Source organism: Mesoplodon densirostris, chromosome 8 (genome assembly GCF_025265405.1).
Source record: "Mesoplodon densirostris isolate mMesDen1 chromosome 8, mMesDen1 primary haplotype, whole genome shotgun sequence".
Classification (NCBI taxonomy): Eukaryota; Metazoa; Chordata; class Mammalia; order Artiodactyla; family Ziphiidae; genus Mesoplodon; species Mesoplodon densirostris.
This window is the reverse complement of record NC_082668.1, coordinates 56,353,084-56,373,875: the sequence shown is the minus strand read 5'-3', so window position 1 is coordinate 56,373,875 and position 20,792 is coordinate 56,353,084. Positions and strand designations below refer to the sequence as shown.

General features: G+C 36.1%; 1 protein-coding gene across 7 annotated transcripts in view; it reads right to left on the bottom strand.

Moving 5' to 3' along the window:
* Positions 1–20,792, bottom strand: part of CCNT2 (cyclin T2) — a 47,298-nt gene that overhangs the window by 11,303 nt on the left and 15,203 nt on the right. For 5 of the 7 annotated variants that reach the window (XR_009533187.1, XM_060106442.1, XM_060106443.1 and 2 more), the window contains 3 exons: positions 7,744–7,872; positions 5,865–5,925; positions 3,168–3,230 (listed from right to left, as the gene is read on the bottom strand). Coding sequence is in view for 6 of the 7 variants with exons in the window: in XM_060106442.1 (XP_059962425.1) it covers positions 3,168–3,230; positions 5,865–5,925; positions 7,744–7,872 (253 nt within the window). In the remaining variant the exon portion in view is untranslated. Of the gene's footprint in view, positions 1–39; positions 1,295–3,167; positions 3,231–5,864; positions 5,926–7,743; positions 7,873–10,579; positions 10,632–20,792 lie in introns of those variants that run through there. The other 2 variants (XM_060106446.1, XM_060106447.1) reach the window with 2 other exon arrangements.

Here is a 20,792-nt window from a genome sequence, read left to right as displayed (position 1 = left end):
ACTTCAAAGATTTGTACACAAAAAGTAAATTTTACTTACTACTTACAAATATCACAAGAGCGCCATCATTTTCTATACTACTGAAAATCTTCAACAACATTCACTCAAATGTTTCTTGCTATCCCCCAAAGATCTGAGAAACAAGCCGATTTGCTTTTAGCTAGCCAGTTACAAGGGCTAAACTTGTTACTAAGTTAAGCATCTAGTCAGCTAAAAGTTGCAATAAAGCATTCTCCTGGATTTAAAAAAAAAAAAAAAGAAGAAGAAGAAGAAGAAAAGATTTTGAAGTCTAATACAAAATACAAAGAGTTGCCTGCCAGACTTAATCCTCAGTCATCATATTTAAGTTGGTTTAAGTACTTCCACCAAAAGAAAAAACAAAAACAAACCCCCAACCCCCAAACTCAGAGAGCACAAACTGCTCAGTTTTTCATCATGCTACTAAGCATCAACAGAGAATAAACAACCTAGAAATATCATAAGGATGTAGATATAGAAAACACTATTGTATTAGTTTTAAATTATATAACCCAGTTAACCATAATGTTAGAAAAGATACAAGTACTCTAGAGGGAATCAGGATGCTTCAATACTGGTCCTCAATAGAAAAGCAATTTTTAATAACTAGCTTCTTGAAACACTGAAATTGAAAACAGTTCCCCTCTCCCTTCTTCTGCTTCTTATTCTTCCCAACAGGGATGTCTCTGCTATAGTCTCCCCCCTTTCCCCAGTTACATTCATAATCACTGACATACCTTTCCTCTCTGCTCACCTAGGATCAGTTCACCTCAGTTCACCCCCTCTAACAGGTCTCAAATTCCTTGCCCTCTCCTATTTTTATTTGTGGCACCTGTAATTCCCCGCTGCCCCATGTGGATCATCAACATAAAGGTTTACAAAAGGGATTTGGGTTTAGCAGAGTTGTGCTAAGGAAGAGTGTCAAAGCATCAGATGTCTTGGAGGCAGTGTGACTTAAGTATGGCATTCTTTCCTGGTGGGGAGGGAAGGAGAAATCACAGAAATGAAAGGTCCCTGTAAAATGACAACAGCCAATCCTGCAGCAAAGTAGCATAATAACTTTCTCATCTCCAGAGGTCGGGGGCAGGGGAGAACTTCAAAGAACTCAAAACTTTTACCCTCACCCCCACCCACGAAATAATCAAAACATATAGAAAAGTAAGTAAAAATAAGTTTAAATTGCTATTGCAGTTTTCACCTCAGAACATATGTAAATTCAATAACCTATTAAAAGTCATTGCAACAGAGAAGAATGTAGGGAAAATGTTCTTTTGTTAGCTGAAAGTGGTTTTAGGGGCAAAGGAAAAAAATATACCAAACATGAAAGAACATTTTAAAAATGGAGTAAGATGCAAATTATAGTTACTTGAAATGTTAGTCAGACAAAATGATGTTAAACACATATGAGAGTCATACTAAAATTTAAGAATTGGCCACATTTTAAACATTAACAACAACAACAAAAAAATTTAATTTAAATATTTAAATTAAATATTTAATTTTTAATTTATTTAAATATTTTGCTTTGGATGATATATCAAATTCATAGTTTTTGTAAATGTTTAAATTTTACTACTCAGTTTTGCCAAATAAATGGACTTTAATGTCTCTAGCTTCTTTAGATAGGATTTAAGAGAAGCTGACTCAAATTTCACAATATTAAGCTGAAAATTCAGTTTCATTTCCTACTAAGAGTGTGTGTGTATGTATATGCACATACACATACATATTTTTAACCTATATTTAATATCTTCAACATCTTTCTTTACTAATCTCAACTTAAGGCAAAATATATGGCTCTCCATTATTTAAACAAAACAGCTTACCCTTTCAAGTTTTCAGGAAAACAGAACTTCTCTAAAGCTCTATTTCTTAATCCAACATCTACACTAGTTATCTATACAATTCTATACTACACTGTAATACTGAGGATGAGAAAGTGCTATAAAATATATAACCATGAAGAATAGAAACAAAAATTAAATATGTTCTAGTTTAGTTTATAAATGATAACATTTGCTTTTAGGATTAAAAAAATATAAATGGGATTTTTATTAGTCCATTTCTTAACAATGATACCAGACAACAGGTTTGTCTGTTTTTATATGTAGCCATTAGCATAGTAATAAAACCTTAACCTAGGTATAAAGTGAATTCAATTTAGAATGAATAAGAGAACATTTAGGTGAACACTAGAAACAAGGCCTTCAAAAGTCTTACCCATTTTGTTTAGAATAAACCTAAACAAGTCTGGTGGTAAAGGAATGAAACTGCAAAATTTCATTTTCAAAAAGAAGTATCAGAAAAAGGCACACTAAAGGTTCCAAGTGGTTGCTATTAGTGTGTAACACTTCACATAGTAAACAGGAAAGTAGAAGTAGTACTGCATGCATCTGTGTGAAAAATTATTTCTAGAGATACAACTATAGATACATAGGATTCATTAACAAGAGTAGAAAAATATATATCACATGCTTTATAAGGAGTAAAGAAAACAATACAAAAACTTTGTACTCCTGTTTATAAAAGGTTTAATAAGTACATCACATGCTGTTATATATCATGCTATATAATAATTTCCTCATTATACACAAAAAGGAAACCATTTTTAGTAATGCTAAAGAACTTTGAAAAATGTATTAAATCAATTCTGTTCAAACGAACATGGGCAAAACATTTCCCAAAATGACAAATCCGCTAAGAAAGGCAATTTTTACCTGAAAGATTTGAAGCTGACCTCCAAATTCTTAAACCGTAATCACTTTTCAGGAAGTCAATCAAAGTTTGACATAAATTGGAAATTAACTATTTTCTGCACCTATATGTTAAATTTGGCCTACATCTTAAATACTACCTGAATTGGGATGGGCATAGCCCAATGGGGAAGTAGAAAGAGTCCTAATATTTGGAAGCCCTCTTATTTTTTAGAGAAACAAGACTCTCACCTAAAGTTAAAGGAAGCTAATTCACCAGGAAGAACCAAAAATAGAAGTAGATGAATAGGCAGGTGTAGAACACTGAAAAATAATGCTTCAAAATGACATTTCTGCCATTTTAATAAAACTCAAGAAAAGGGTAGAAGAACAAAATAGCATTCAATTATCAACTATAGACAATAAAAAGCATTAAAACTTAAAAGTGTCACTTACCTCTTACTAACTGGGTACATTTCACCACATCTGTGTGTGGGTGTTCAATGGTGATCTCAAAACCTGAAATGAAAAGCACTTTTTTTCCCAATCACTTACCACTATAATACTTGCCTGAGAAATGCCACTCATAACCATAAACGTGTATTTTTCATTATTAAAAAAAGACAAAGTTTCTCATCACTGACATGTTTATTATATCCCCAATCATATGAAATAATATCTTCTCAAAAATAGTGTTCCAATTATGAAAACTGACCAAGTTATTTAGAGATAAGTAGTATGTATTCAAAATTCTCAATTACAGTTAGTTTGAAACTATCCTCAAGTTAAAAACAAACTAAAATCATGACAAATACAATTATTAAGCTTGCCCCACAGTTTAAGCAGGGAATTCAACTACGTAACATATTTCTTAAATATGTTCCAACTCTTTCAGAAGATGTGAAAAGAACATTTTTCATAAATATAACCTTTGGGCCACAGTGGGAGAAATGACCTTTTAAATATGGTCCTCTTATTTTCTCACTGTGCCTTAGATCAATGGGTTTCAGTTAGCTTATAACTACATTTCATTACTAATAAAAATAAAATTGTTAAGGCAAGTGAACCTTATAAGCCTCAAGATTAAATCACTGTTTCTAAAACCAAAGACAACATATTGAAAAGCTATCATGTCCAGTCAACCCCTTAGGTAGGGCAGGGTTTTCCGTTTCCTTTTTTTTTTTCCTAAAGTGGAGGTCGTTGTATGGTGCCTTCAGCAGTAGTAAAGGAATAACATCCTAATAAACAGATTATCTGGATTTATAAAGTTATTGTGTGGTCTCTTCATATTTCTACTGTCATTAAACCTGCAAAATCGCACTTTAACAAAAGCCATAGTTAATTCTAATGCTCCCCTTAAAATAATGCTATTCATTCTCTGTGTTTAAGAATCTGTCATCAACAATATGAATACGATACATTGATTTCAAGATAAAATAACTATTTTAAAATGTTATTTTCCTTCAACTTTCATTATTCGTAAAAATTCATATTTATATAATAAAACAGTAACATGCTAAATAATTGGATTTGGAGGGAATAAAAAGATTCTCACTTTTATTTTTATATCTTTATATTATAAAAACTTTCAACAAGTTATATGTGTTTCAAACAACCTCCTTTTGTAATAAAAAGAATCTGTCATGGGGCTTCCCTGGTGGCGCAGTGGTTGGGAGTCTGCCTGCCGATGCTGGGGACGCGGGTTCGTGCCCCGGTCTGGGAAGATCCCACATGCCGCGGAGCGGCTGGGCCCGTGAGCCATGGCCGCTGAGCCTGCGTGTCCGGAGCCTGCGCTCCGCGGCGGGAGAGGCCACAGCAGTGAGAGGCCCGCGTACTGCAAAAAAAAAAAAAAAAAAAAAAAAAAAGAATCTGCTGTGACTATTAGACTTCTATTCAACATTTGGGAATGGAGTATCAATAAGATAAAAATAACTACCATAATAAATAATGATTATTTATGAAACACTACGTGGCAATTTTTTTAAAAACCAATCTTTCGGGCTTCCCTGGTGGCGCAGTGGTTGAGAGTCCGCCTGCTGATGCAGGGGACACAGGTTCGTGCCCCGGTCCGGGAAGATCGCACATGCCGCGGAGCGGCTGGGCCCGTGAGCCATGGCCGCTGAGCCTGCACTCCGCAACGGGAGAGGCCACAACAGTGAGAGGCCCGCGTACCGCAAAAAACAAACAAACAAACAATCTTTCGTCTTCAAAGTCACAATGTTATAGCTACATTATTATTCCACCTTGCACATACAGGATGGAGGTACGAAAGGTAAAGGAACTCTGACCAAATTTGGAAAGCAAGTAAAGAGGCTTACACATTTAAGCGCAGATCTCCATAAAGCTTATGTTCTTCCCACTACACCCTGCTAGGTTCTTCCAGAAGTAATATATGACTGTACACAGTCAAAACCTGCTTAGGGCTCAATTTCCTCATGAGTAAAGTAAAAGATTAGAATAAACGATTTTTACAGATACTTAAGTTGCACAAACCTTGCAGACAATATAACTTTTAGACAAAGACAATCAACATTTAAATAACTACTATGTCACATTTAAAATGATGTGATAGGGATTTCTCTGGTGGCACAGCAGATAAGACTCCATGCTCCCAATGCAGGGGGCCTGGGTTCCATCCCTGGTCAGGGAACTAGATCCCACATGCATGCTGCAACTAAGAGTTCGCATGCCACAACTAAGGAGCCCACGTGCCTCAACTAAGGTGCCCACCTGCCCCAACTAAGACCCAGTGCAACCAAATATTTAAAAAATACAATAAAATGATGTGATAAATGCATAAGCTCTAGTACAGAAGGACTGCCATGTTTGTTTATACATATTACAGTCATACACCACAGCCCTAAAGGACCATTTTATTCCCCAATGCAAATCCAAAATGAAGCACAGTGTCTCAACTATCTGAAAATATAAGAAATCACACTGAAGGCGATGTTTGCCATTCAATTAAATGCTAAACAAAATTAAATTAAAAAAAATGGCTTCCTTAGAACCAGGCAATACTATTCTGGCGCCAAACCTTATTTTCAAATAAAACTTTCTTCAATGATAAAATTATTCCAGAAATCTTTTCCTTTATTTAGAATACTGCACTGAAGAACATACACACATATAATACCTGACATAAGTACATACCTAGGGTTTGTAGCATTATGGTTTCAAGTAAAACCAGTTCTTGAGTCTGCTGAAGGTAAGCCTGCCAGGTAAAAATAATAATATTAAAATGCTTAATAAATATAACACTACTAGACTATGGGACTGTTAAAAATCTCATGAGTATTACAGATTCATTATAAACTATTACAAGATAGTCTGGAAATATGAAGAAAATAAAACTGAGGGTGATAGAGAAAACCTATTTTCTGTGATAATTCTAAATTCAATTACTTCTAATATAGGAAACTCTAAATTCAATTACTTCTAATAAGGAAATGTAAACAAAGCAAAACAAAACAAAACAAAACAAAAACCAATCTAAAAATAATAATATGAAAGGGGGTAGATTAATTGAAAAAAGACATCTCCAGTCTAACGTAAAACTTTACCTAGGCATTGGTGCTTCAAGACTCATTAAGGACAGGAAGCACCAATCCAAGTAAGATTAAATTCGAACTGGCCTTTAAAGAAAAGGATTTATCAACTCACTCTAGGATATTTCATGTGGTAATTCCTTGACTGTCACAGTAGGTCAGTGCGTTATTTTTTAGAATTAAATTCCTCTCTTCAGAAAAGACAAAATAAAACAATCCCTCAAACCCCTAGATTGAAAGAAAAAATTTTAGCTATAAAATACCAAAACAATGTACCATACACCTGTGGGGACAAAAATAGACGATCTTCTCCCTCAACTTCAATAAATCATTGCCCTAATGTAATTACTCGGGGATAAAAGGTATGAAAACTTTCCTGCCATCTCATTCTTATATCATGACAATTGACTAAGGTGATAAGAAAACTATATTATATATAAATATTCATTTCTGTAAGGACATATTACTAAACTTAGAGTGAAAGCACCTTTAATTTTATTTATGCCCATTTTGAGATCACTGAGCTGAATTTTAAAACATAGATTTTTCTATTATTTGAACAATACCCTAAGCATTCACAAGAAATAATTCTGAATTTGTAAAGTTAACAGAAACTATAAGAAGTAACTTTAAATAATCATACATTCTCTATTACTGAATAGCTACATTAATATTTTAGTGCCTTAAAGCCAACATGTAGGATAAAACCTGTCATTAATAAAATCAGATATATTTAATTTGGACCTTAAACTTGATCCAAATCAAACTGAATTCATACAGTCTGGTAGTCATTCAGTAGTTAACAGTTCCTGATAAAGCAACTCACTTACATAGGAGTGCTAGAAAAAGGATTTGAAAGGCCCAGGATGCTAGCTTCTGTTTTAAGATGTCAGAACGTTTAAAAATGGTGTTTTCAAACAAGGTCTATTGAAACACTGGTGATGAACAAGCTGCCTGTAAACCAGTATTGCTCTTTAGGAAAACAAAAATAATTTCAAAATGACACTCATGAAAGCATTGTAAAATAAATCTTTATCAGAGAATAGTAGTAGCATACACGCATTAATAAAGGAACACTTCCATAAAAAGAGTAATTACTGGTCTAGAGATAAATCCAGAGGTTTTTCTATTCCCTCATTTGCTGACAATTTAAGAGAATTATATATCTCTGGTCTTAAATACACCCAAACGATGAAGGTGATATGATATACCCTCTACATATATCACAGGTTTGCTGTGAGGATAAACAAAATGTGAAACACTTAAAAAGTACCTTTGAATCAAAGCTTTACATGATGCAGAATGACAATGAAATTCATGAACATAACATGAAATATGTTTCTGTCAGATCACTTCCTGGTATTACATTCCTGAGTTGTAATAGTAATAAGCAGCATTGGAAGGCAACACTAATCAAATTATATTTTTATTAAGTCTAAATAATGAAAAGGTTTCAAAACCCAAAACACCCAATTTTTACATACATCACATTTAGTATCCAGCAGTGGCTCTAGGGGATGAAGACAAGCATGTGCTACTTTGATAACATGTTCAAGTTTTCGAGCCTGTTCTTCTACTTTTGCAGCCAAAAATAATGCAGTAGGTGATATTATCTGTGGGAAAGATAAAATTTGGTGATTTAAAAACAAATAAATTTTGGAAACACCTTCTACTTTCTAAGGGAGGGGGCATGCAAGAAAGGAATGCAATATTAATAGTATGAACTGAAGTTGGGCTATGACGAGATTAAATTTTTTAAAAGTTATTCATTAGATAGAACTAGTTACCTCAGTCTATAAAATCTGTTTTACTTGTTTTGCAAGTAGAATTCTAAAAGGAAAAAGACTTACACTTTAGCTAAAAGAGAGTTTAAATAATATTAACGCACATTGTGGAGGTAAATGAAAAAACTCAAGCAAAATAATGAAGCCAAAGCTTTAAAAAAAAAAAAAGAAAGAAAGAAAAAAGAAAAAACAGAAAAGTGGGTAAAGTATACCCAGATTTTCCCTCTTTTGAGGCAGTCACCACTTACTAGGATTCTTTTAATCAATGCTTCATTTTGTGGCTAAGAGCTATACAATCTTGCTTAAGAGAGAAAAAGAACAAGAATCTACAAGACAAAATAAGAGGATTCTGAACATGAAACTGCTACCTAATATCTCTACTACTTCAATACAGCAATATTAAAAGTAGCTAAAAAACCAGGGAATATAAACATGTAAGACAAACCAATAGAGTAGAAACTTTTCTAACTGGAGATGAAAAAATTAACTTTTTTTTTTTCAGCTTTAGTAAGTTATGTTCTTGGGATAGAAACATAAGAACATTGCACTATAAAGATACTGACTAAGAGAACACCAATTTTGAGAAAATATTTATCCAAAAACTTAGTAGTAAACCAAATAATTGCTGACTCAGAAAACTGGCATAATTTAAGTTCAAATAACATTCTAGGAATATATACAAAAAATTTGTCATGAAAATATAATTTCTAAACATCAAGATTCACGTACATTGTTTTTCAAGAGATGAATATCTGAGTCTAACTGCATCTGAGGGGTGTTATCAATCACTATACAGAAACAATGCCAAAAGAAGGAGGGGAGGAGAGAGGAGGGCATAAATCAAGCTACATGATTTGGGTAGTTAACATAAGGAGAAAATTTGATGCTACATGATTTGGGTAGTTAACATAAGGAGAAAATTTGATGCTACATGATTTGGGTAGTTAACATAAGGAGAAAATTTGATACAGGGGAGGTGGATCTTTCTTCTGATAGCTTTTAAAACAACTTATAAATATCATTCTTGAGATATAAAGTTTAATCACTGGATTCTGGATCTGAAAGGGGCCTTCTCTAGTCCAGCTGCATTTGCAGATGAGTCAATGGAGTAAAAATGACTTCACGAAGTTTTCTTCCTAGGTATAAATCTTTAAAACATACCTAAAATTAAGTGAGTTTGGCTACAAACAACCAGAAATAATGTTACCTTAAATAGACTGAATAATTCCATCTTGGACTTTCAATTTATTTCAGTCTCTTAAAATTACAACAGGAAATGGTTTAAAAAATTGAGAATGCTCAGAAAAGCAACTTATTCTTAGTTTTCATAGATACAGACTAAACTGTTATTCTTTACAACAGATTTAATTAAGCAATGCCAAAATTAGTCAATATTCTTGAAATACCAGTTATATGGCAGTCATCCAGGGCAGGGGGGTCCCTGAGATGTAGAAAGTGTAAGATAACTGAGAGTGGACAATTATCTTCTATCTGTTCTGTCACTCTGTCTACATACTGAAAACTTCTTACCACTGCTACCTAGTCTGTTTGATTAATTCCTTTTCTATTTAACAGCTTGCCTCAAAAGATCACACTGCCCAAGGTAAAATTCCCGAGTCAGAGCGAATTGCTCCTTTACTCAATAGCAAACAGTGTATTCCTCTATCATTGTACTTACACTGTACTCTAACTTGGGGTTTATTAATTTTGTCTGCCCTACCAGTCTAGAAGCAGCTTGAACACAGAGACTAAATTATTCATTCGTGTTCCCATTATCCAGCGTTGTGCAGCTGCTGTTCAAAATGCTTGCGGAAGGAATGACATGTGGATAATCCACATATTAATATAAAGGCACCAATATTAAGTTCAGAGTATTCCAAATGTCACAACAAAAAAATCTAAGAGCCAATGCCAAGGTAAGAAATGCAAGAAACACTCAATAAAATGAAGATACTCTCAGTTTCCCACAATCTCTCATTTATTATCTCGTTCATGTCTAAGAGGGAAATGGCTACGTCAACCTTCAAATGCTAGAACTCTTTGTCAAACAGTGAAGCAATACAGGCTCAAATGAAAAGTCAAATTAGACTGAACTTAATATTTAAACTGTCTTCCTAACACCAGATAATCCAGAATTTCTCTTACTTGCCTAAAGGGCACTTCTAAAAGTCTCCAATGAGTTTTTCTTGGTAAAATCTCTTAGGACTCCCAGTCACAGCTCCATCCTCTTCAGACTTTTTGTAAACCTCAATATCAAGAAGCACTTTCAAACCACATAGCTCTTCTCCTTAGAAGACAGTCTCAATGGACACAAAATATGCATGCTAGTGAATGATTCTAAAATTCTACAAAAAAGTTTTAAAAATTAAGTATTCAAGGAGCTAAGCAATGATCTTCAGGATAGGTTCCTGGTTTATTTACCCACACTCCTCACAGAAGTCTTTCTGTTCTCCCTCTAAATAGGGCTCAATTCTCATCCTCCTCCAGTGCAACTAATACCCAACACTCTTCCAAAGTTCCTGGTGAAATCCACTACCTCCATTCACATTTCCTCCTCTACTGCCTGCAAACATCTTACTCCATCAGGGCTGTAAAAACAAAACAAAACAAAACACCTTTTTAGATACTTTGTGAATATCCATGCGAGGCTTTAATTTTAAGGATGACTAAGGAAGGTAATCAAACTAGGTATCACTGCTTTTTGTATGAAAAGCTGACTGTTGTGTAGCTTATTAAAACAAAAATAACTCAAAAACCTTTAAGTAACGACAATACTAGTTGGTCGGTGGCTTTTAAAGGTGAGCATACTTCTGAAGGCAACAAACATTCATTAGCAAACTTGGTTCAAAGTAAAAGAATTCACACCAATATTGGAGTAGACATTTGGTTGGTTCAAATGACCAATTACAAACTGAGATTCAGTTCACTGGGGACAGGGACCATGCACTATTCATCTTTTGTGTTCTGGTACTGAGTTTAATAAACTTTCTCAAGTTATTGTAACTAAAGGGAAGAAAAAGTGATCTTTAAATAGTGTCCACAGTTTGTCACTCTAGCAGATGTACAACTATTTCAAGGGCATATTACATTCTCAAAACAAGACAAATTTCTACAGAAATATACCATACAAATGATGGAGAGGGGGAGGTAGAGGTGATGAAGCCAGCTGTAGCACAGTAGTCAGACTGCCTCAGTGGAATCCTGGCTCTGTTATCTGACTAGCCTAGGCAAATTACTTATTCTCTTTGTGGCTCAGTTTCCGCATCTGTAAAATGGGAGAAATAGTATCTGCTTATAAAGTTGTGGTAAGGATTAAATGAATCAATATATGTAAAGCACTTAGAATAGTGCCCCATTGTAATATGACTCAAATATTATTGTTACTATGCTGCAAAATGAAACAACAGTTGTGTATTTTTAGGGTTGATCTTAAATTTAAAAAGTGATTTAACATGCTCATCAAAATTCCCTTCTTTCTTGATCAACTTCTTTCTTCCATGGTTAAACTCAATTCTTTAAAGGGTTCACTGTAGTCCTAACTAATAAGCAGATTCAAACACTGAAATAATGACACTTGACTTTACTTCAATGATTACACTTGTACTCCTCTCTTCCCTTCTCCCTCCAGCTGTTTTTACATTCTTCTCTTATTCAATTCCTTTGTATGTTTCCATTCCTATCTCTTGATCTGACTCCCTTACTTCTCCATCTTTCTCCTCTTGCCCATTCCTGGCCGCTGTCTCCCCCTTCTGCTCATGATGCCCTCACTGCTGACATTCTTCACTCTCCATTGCTGGCTTCAACCTTGATAGTTGGAGGCAAGGTCAGTTTGCATTAACAAAAAGCTTGGGTGATTTCTAAGTCACTGAAAATGGCTACATCAAAATCAGTTTCAAATAAATCATTCTGGTCTTTATTCTTTTAGTAGTTAATTTTCTGCATACACTTTGTGTATACATTTTTATTTAAGAACTAGCCATAGCTGTTTAATTACTCTTCAGCTTTAAATCTCCTAATGCAAAAAAGCCCTAACAGAAGCATAGATCTCCAAGTCTGCTTTCTATTTGCTAATACATCATCAAAAAGCTTTTTCTAATCTTTTCTTAGGTTTCATCTTTAGGTCCTACAGGCTGGTGAGGCCATTTCTGCCTTGTCCCTTAACTGCCCCAACACTTCCTGTCCCCTAAGAGTAGGAGTAACTATTCTCTGTGCCTTGAAGACGCTTCATTAATAAATATCCAGCTAGTTCTAGATACCACAGTCTGAATTTGGAACTCACTTGCCTATGGCTATAGTTAAGGAAAAGTGGTAATGGTATAACTTCAGCAAAGACTGACAGAAAGAGGATCCCAGAACAGGAAAAGTAAAGTAAAAACTTAGATATAAAGAAAAACAGCCCCCCAACAAAGAAGAAAATGGAATAGGTCAAAATGTCCATTTGTTACTAAGAAAGATCACCAAGCTTCAACAAATTAAACCAAAATTCCAGTACAATGTTAAAAAGGGGTTTAAACCCTTAACTTTACTGCACTGAAAAGACTGGCATTTCAGTGTTACAGAAAATGTCATTAACTCACTCTGGCATTTTAGCTGTTTTCCTACCCATATAATTATGTGTGAGTGTAATACTGTCAACGTAAGAAATTTTATGTTGAGAATTTTAAAAAATCTTCAGGTTGGATGTTATTTGGAACATCTAGTTACATTTAAAAAAGAGCTGGCTTAATAAAGACCGAAAAAATACTAGTATTCAGTATTGCTGAAAAATAGTACTGATGAAGAGAACAGGGCTTGATTTTCAGAGTAATTACATTATATTTAAATACATTTAATATGCTTAACACAATTTGGCATTTTAAAATTTATTTATTGAGGAGTACCTCATCATTATGAATTTGTTACAAAAATGAAAAAAAATCAATTTATAGTTTAAAATACTCTTAGCATTTCAAATTTTGGTGTTCAACTTTCCCTTACATATTCAGCTCCTACCAGCCCATAATAAACAATCATAGTATTGTGAAATAAGAACATTAACATTGCATATGTATTCTATCATACCACCTAAACCTTAAAAAGACCACTTTTCTTCAGATGGCTAAACAAACAAAAACTAATATTATAGAAGAATTTATACTGTGAAGATGGCCTGATTCTCCAAATTGATCTACAGATTCACACAATCCCTGTCAAATCCCAGCTTCTTTTTTTGCAGAAACTGACCAGCTGATCCTAAAATTCATATGGAAATGCAAGGGACAGAGAATAACCAAAACAACCTTGAAAAAGAAGAACAAAGTTGGAAAGACTCATACTTCCTGAATTCAAAACTTACAAGCTACAGTAATCAAGACTATGTGGTACTGCATAAAGACATATAGGTTGTGGAATAGAACAAAGAGTTCAGAAATAAACATATTTATGGTCAACTGATTTTTCAACAAGAGTGTCAAGATAATTCAATAAACAGTCTTTTCACCTAATAGTGCTGGGACAACCATATAATCACATGCAAAAAAATGAAGTCCATCCCTCCCTCTTTAACACCACACACCAAAAGTAACTGAAAATGGATCACAGCCCAAAATGTAAGAGCTAAAACTATTTTAAAAAACTCCTAGAAGAATACAGCAATAAATCTTCATGACTTTGGATCAGGCAATGCTTTCTTAGACATACCAAAGCACAAGTGACAAAAGAAAAATATTAATAAATTGGATACATGTGCTACAAATGACACCATCAAGAATGTGAAAAAGACAAGCAATGGAATGGAAGAAAATACTCCCAAATTATTTTTCTGATAAGCGATTATTACCCAGAATATATAAAGATGTCCTACAACTTAGATTTTTTTCAATAAATACATACTACAGTGCCTTAGCAACTGCAGTGGGTTGAATCCACAGATGCAGAACCTTGTATACAGAGGGCAGGGCAACTGTAACGTTCTATGCCTATTCCCTAGTGTGTGGGGGTGGGGTCCCTAAACCCTGCACTGTTCAAGGCTTAAGCATATACAAATAGCCAACACACACATGAAAAGATGCTCCAGACCATTAATCATTATGGAAATGCAAATCAAAACCACGAGATACTACTGTACACTCACTAGGATAACCATAATTTTGAAAAAAGACAGTTTAAGTGTTGGCAAAGATGTGGAGAAAGTGGAACCATTTAACGTTGTTTGTGGGAAGGTAAAATGGTATGAATACTTTGGAAAACCATTTGGCAGTTTCACAAAATGTCTTTAAAAAAGCTATCCAAGGGACTTCCCTGGTGGTTCAGTGGGTAAGACTCCTCACTCACAATGCAGGGGGCCCGGGTTCAATCCCTAGTCAGGGAACTAGATCCGGCATGCATGCTGCAACTGAGTGTCCACATGCAGCAACTAAGAAGTCTACATGCCTCAACTAAAAGATCCCTCACGCCACAAGGAAGATCCCACGTGCCGCAACTAAGACCTAGTGCCGCCAAAATAAATAAATAAATAAAAATAAATAAAAAATATATTTTAAAAAAAGCTACCTAAGATTATTGAGGTCTAGGTTTACCATACAATCCAGCAATTCCACTCCCAGGTATATACCCAAGAGAAAACAAAACCATAACTCCACACAAAACCTTGCACATGAATGTTCACACCAGCATTATTCACAATAGCAAAAAATCTGAAACAACCTAGATGTCCACAAACTGATAAATAGACGAATAAAATGAGGTATATCCACACAATGAATGGAATGTTACTCAGCAGTAAAAAGGAATTAAGTGCTAATATATGCTAAACCATGGGCAAATCTTGGAAACATTATGCTAAGTGTAATACCACATATTGCATAATTCCATTTATATGCAATGTCCAGAATAGGCAAATCTACAGAGACAGAATGGTTGTCCAGGATTGGGAGTGGGGAGAAAAATCAGTGAACTGCTAATAGGCATGGGGTTTCTTTCTGGGGTGATGAAAGTACTATACACTTAGATTGTGATAATGGCTGCACAATTCTATAAATATACCCACTGAATTGCACATTCTAAACTGGTGAATTTAAGGTATATTTTCATCGCCCCCAAAAGAAACCCTGTGCCCATTAGTTCACATCACATCTATTTCCTTAAATATGACATACACAGAGTACTTAACATGCCAGCTTTACAACCAGAACCACAACTTACATTTAAGTATAAAATATTAAGTTAATGTCCCAAAATGCTGTGGGGTGGTAAGGATGTTTCTATCACTTTCCTCATTCCCTAGAATGTGTATACATGTTTATAGTAGAATGTATAGTGATATAATTTGATTTTCACTTAAAAAATTACTGTAAACAATTTTATGTACTAAAAATATCTTTGTTATGCCTTCAAAATCAGTTTATAAATTACATAAAGTCAGTCTTCATACAGAGACCTTTGTGTGCCTTGGCTAATGCAAACACTCTGCTATTTGTTAACATAAAAATCTGCTTGATTCTATAGACCAGGCTCAGTTTAGAATTACTACATCACCAAATTGTATAAAATACTTCCTTAGTTCTGGGACAAATAAGCTAAAGCCATCAAAGAAGCATATGAACTATCAAGACTAGCAGACACAAGTATGTGTGTGCACGAAAAAAGGTATGAATTATGTGAATATTTTACAATCATTTAATTTTGAGGGAAAAAAGCTGCTTCATGAAGACTTTATAAAGACCTGTATAAGATATGGTCAATACACTCCATCAGTCAACATATGTAACTATACATATAGAGCACCATGTTTCAAAGTAACCTTAAAGCTTTTTTTTTTTTAACTCTGAGCTCTTTTCAGAATCAATCTGAAAAAAAATCTAACAAGAATATCACATGCTTTCATATGTCTATCAAACTCTCTCTGATGGATCTTCTGCCTTGCTTACCCAAATCTCCACAGAAAATCAGAGTAACAAGACAGCAAAACCAAGAGCCTATGGATGCTTATAACCAAACCACTTAACAAGGAAATCCCAAAATACAAATGGGAGAGGAGAAAACAGGCTACTGTAACCACAATATCTACAGTATCAGCATCTATGCAATAAGGAAAGGGAAGTAATCGGGCATATGCTGGATTTGATAACAGAAGAAACTCAAAGTAGCCAACAGGCATCCACTGGAAACCATGGCGGGCCAATCTGATAACAGCAGCTAAACCTGGGAAAAATTATGTCAAGTCCAATTAAGTGGATGAATGCATGAGGCCTAGAATAAGGCTTAAAGGGTTGAAGCTAACTTCTATGAACTTTTGAAACTGATCTTCCAAGGCTCTCTTCCAGGACTCCATATTGAAGAAAAACTGGGAACATAAAGCAAAATTGGCAGGATAGGTACAAGACAAAGCAGAGATAAAAATGAGGTAGGGGAACACAGCCAGGAAACCCCAGAAAGCAACCTGCTACATTTCTGAATATTACACAAAATAACAGTGAAGTTAGAAAAGCTCCTCTGAAACACATCTACTTAAAACTCAGGAAAACTAATCTCTCAAAAAAGTGAGTATCACAAGAAGTATTTAGGTCTTACAAAGATACTATAAGAAAAAAATTAGAAGAGTTGTCCCCAAGCAACAAAAATCACACTAGAAAGACTTGCTTTAAAAAAAGTTCAACAAATGGTACTGAGAAAACAACATTCGCATGCAAAAATCAGACCCTTACCTTACACCATATATAAAAATTAGCTCACTATGGACCAAAGGCTTAAATGTAAGACCTAAAATTATAAAACTTAGAAGAAGACGGGAAATAATTTTGGATTTGGCAATGATTTCTTTTTCTTTTTTTTTTGTGGTATGCGGGCCTCTCACTGTTGGGGCCTCTCCCGTTGTGGAACACAGGCTCTGGACGTGCAGGCTTAGCAGCGATGGCTCACGGGCCCAGCCGCTCCGTGGCATGTGGGATCTTCCCGGACTGGGGTATGAACCTGTGTCCCCTGCATCGGCAGGCGGACTCTCAACCACTGCGCCACCAGGGAAGTCCAGCAATGATTTCTTGGATATGACACCAAAAGCACAGGCAACAAAAGAAAAAATTTGGACTTCATCAAAATTAAAAACTTTTGTGCACTAAAATATATATTATATACATATATATAAAGTTGGCCTACAGAATGGGAGAAAATACTTGCAAATCATGTATATGATAAGGGATCAACATCCAGAGTATATGAAGAACTCATATACTTAACAACAAAAGACCCAACTAAAATATGGACAAAGGACTTGAGTAGACATTTCTCCAAAGAAGATAAATGACCAATAAACACATGAAAAGATGCTCAACACCAGTAGTCATCAGAGAATCTCAAATCAAAACTACAATGAATATCACTTCACACCTATTAGGATGGTTACTATCAGAAAACCAGAGAAGAGTAAGTGTTGGTGGGGCTTCCCTGGTGGCACAGTGGTTAAGAATCCGCCTGCCAATGCAGGGGACACGGGTTCAAGCCCTGGTCCGGGAAGATCCCACATGCTGCAGAGCAGCTAAGCCCGTGAGCCACAACTACCGAGCCTGCACTCTAGAGTCCACATGCCCAGAGCCCGTGCTCTGCAACAAGACAAGCCACCACAATGAAGAGTAGCCACTTTCCGCAACCAGAGAAAAGCCTGTGCGCAGCAACAAAGACCCAATGCAGCCAAAAACACCAAACAAGAGTGTTGGTGAGGATGTGAAATTGGCATCTGTGTGCATTACTAGTTGGAATATGAGATGGTGCTATTGCTATGGAAAACAGTATGGCAGTTCCTCAAAAAATTAAACCCAGAATTACAATGTGATCCAGTAAATCCATTTCTGGGTATACACCCTGAAATACTGAAAGCAAGGAATTGAGCAATTTGTATATTCATGTTTATAGCAGCTATCCATCTGTCCATTAACAAATTAAAATGGATGAACAACTGTAGTACAAACATACAATGGAATATTACTCAGCTTTAGAAAGAAAGGAAATTCTGACACATGCTACAACAAACATGAATCTTGAAGACATCAGGTAAAGTGAAATAAGCTAGACATGAAAGTTCAAATATTTTAAGACTCCACTTATAGGAGGTACCAAGAATAGTGAAATTCATAGCAAAGTAGAATGGTGGTTGCTGGGGGCAGGGAGAAAGGGGAAATGTGAAGTTTGATTACTAAATAGACTTTCAGTTTGTGAAGATAAAACGTTCTGGATATGGATGGATGCACACAATGTGAATGTACTTAATGCCACTGAACTGTACACTTAAAAATGGTTTAAATGTTACATTTTATGTTATATTTTACAACAATTAAAAACACCAAAAAATTTAACAAACCAACACACCTCCAAACTAACAGACATTAAAAAAATGATTCAGATGGTGAATTTGCACCTACAAGACGGTGGAGGAGTAAGACATGGAGATCACCTTCCTCCCCACAAATACGTCAAAACTACATCTACATATGGAACAACTCCTACAGAACACCTACTGAACACTGGCAGAAGACCTCAGACCTCTCAAAAGGCAAGAAACTCCCCACATACCTGGGTAGGGCAAAAGAAAAAAGAATAAACAGAGACAGAAGAATAGGGACGGGACCTGCACCCCCAGGAGGGAGCTGTGAAGGAGGAAAGGTTTCCACACACTAGGAAGCCCCTTCACTGGTGGAGACGAGGGGTGGGCGGGGGGGTGGGGGGAGCTTCAGAGCCACGGAGAAGAGCACAGCAACAGGCGTGCGGAGGGCAAAGATGAGACATGCCCGCACAGAGGATCGGTGCCGACCAGCAGTCACCAGCCCAAGAGGCTTGTCTGCTCACCCGCTGGGGTGGGCGGGGGCTGGGAGCTGAGGCTCAGGCTTCAGAGGTCAGATCCTAGGGAGAGGACTGGGGTTGGCTCCGTGAACACAGCCTGAAGGGGGCTAGTGCACCACAGCTAGCTGGGAGGGAGTCCGGGAAAAAGTCTGGAGCTGCCAAAGAAGCAAGAGACCACTGTTTCCAGGTGCGCAGGGAGAGGGGATTCAGAGCACCGCCTAAACGAGCTCCAGAGACAGGCACGAGCAGTGGCTATTAGCACGGACACCAGAGATGGGCATGAGACCCTAAGGCTGCCGCTGCAGTCACCAAGAAGCCTGTGTGCAAGCACAGGTCACTATCCACACCTCCCCTCCTGGGAGCCTGTGCAGCCCGCCACTTCCAGGGTCCCGTGATCCAGGGACAACTTCCCCGGGAGAACACACAGCATGCATAAGGCTGGTGCAACGTCACACTAGCCTCTGCCGCCACAGGCTCGCCCTGCATCCGTAGCCCTCCCCACCCCAGGGCCTGAGTGAGCCAGAGCCCCCGAATCAGCCAATCCTTTACCCCTGTCCTGTCTGGGTGGGCAACAGACGTCCTCAGGCGACCTACACGCAGAGGTGGGTCCAAATACAAACCTGAACCCCGGGAGCTGTGCAAACAAAGAAGAGAAAGGGAAATTTCTCCAGGCAGCCTCAGGAACAGCGGATTATATCTCCACAATCAACTTCATGTACCTGCATCTGTGGAATACCTAAATAGACAACAAATCATCCCAAAATTGAGGTGGTGGACTTTGGGAGCAACTACAGACTTGGGGTTTGCTTTCTGCATCTAATTTATTTCTGGTTCTATGTTTATCTTAGTTTAGTATTTAGAGTTTATTATGACTGGTAGATTTGCTTACTGATTTGGTTGCTCTCTTCTTCTTTTAAATTTTTTATATACATATATTTTTTCCTTTTTCTCTTTTTGTGTGTATGTGTATTCTTCTTTGTGTGTTTTCTGTCTGTATAGCTTTGCTTTTGCCATTTGTCCTAGGGTTCTGACAGACTGTTTTTTGTTTTTGTTTTTTAGTATAGTTTTTAGTGCTTGTTATCATTGGAAGATTTGTTATTTTGGTTTGCTCTCTTTTTTCCTTCTCTCTTTTTAAAATTACTTTTTTTAATTTAGTTATATTGATAATTACCTTAAATGTAAATGGATTAAATGCTCCCACCAAAAGACACAGACTGGCTGAATGGATACAAAAACAAGACCCATATATACGCTGTCTACAAGAGACCCACTTCAGACCTAGAGACACATACAGACTGAAAGTGAGGGGATGGAAAAAGATATTCCATGCAAATGGAAATCAAAAGAAAGCTGGAGTAGCAAGTCTCAAACCAGACAAAATAAACTTTAAAATAAAGACAAGAGACAAAGAAGCACCCTACATAATGATCAAGGGCTCAATCCAAGAAGAAGATATAACAATTGTAAGTATTTATGCACCCAACATAGGAGCACCTCAATACATAAGGCAAATGCTAACAGCCATAAAAGGAGAAATCGACAGTAACACAATCATAGTAGGGGACTTAAACACCCCACTTTCACCAACGGACAGATCATCCAAAATGAAAATAAATAAGGAAACACAAGCTTTAAATGATACGTTAAACAAGATGGACTTAATTGATATTTATAGGACATTCCATCCAAAAAGAGCAGATTACACTTTCTTCTCAAGTGCTCATGGAACATTGTCCAGGATAGATCATATCTTGGGTCACAAATCAAGCCTTGGTAAATGTAAGAAAACTGAAATTGTATCAAGTATCTTTTCCAACCACAATGCTTTGTGACTAGATATCAATTACAGGAAAAAATCTGTAAAAAATACAAATACATAGAGGCTAAACAATACTTAACCAAGAGATCATAGACGAAATCAAAAAGGAAACCAAAAAATA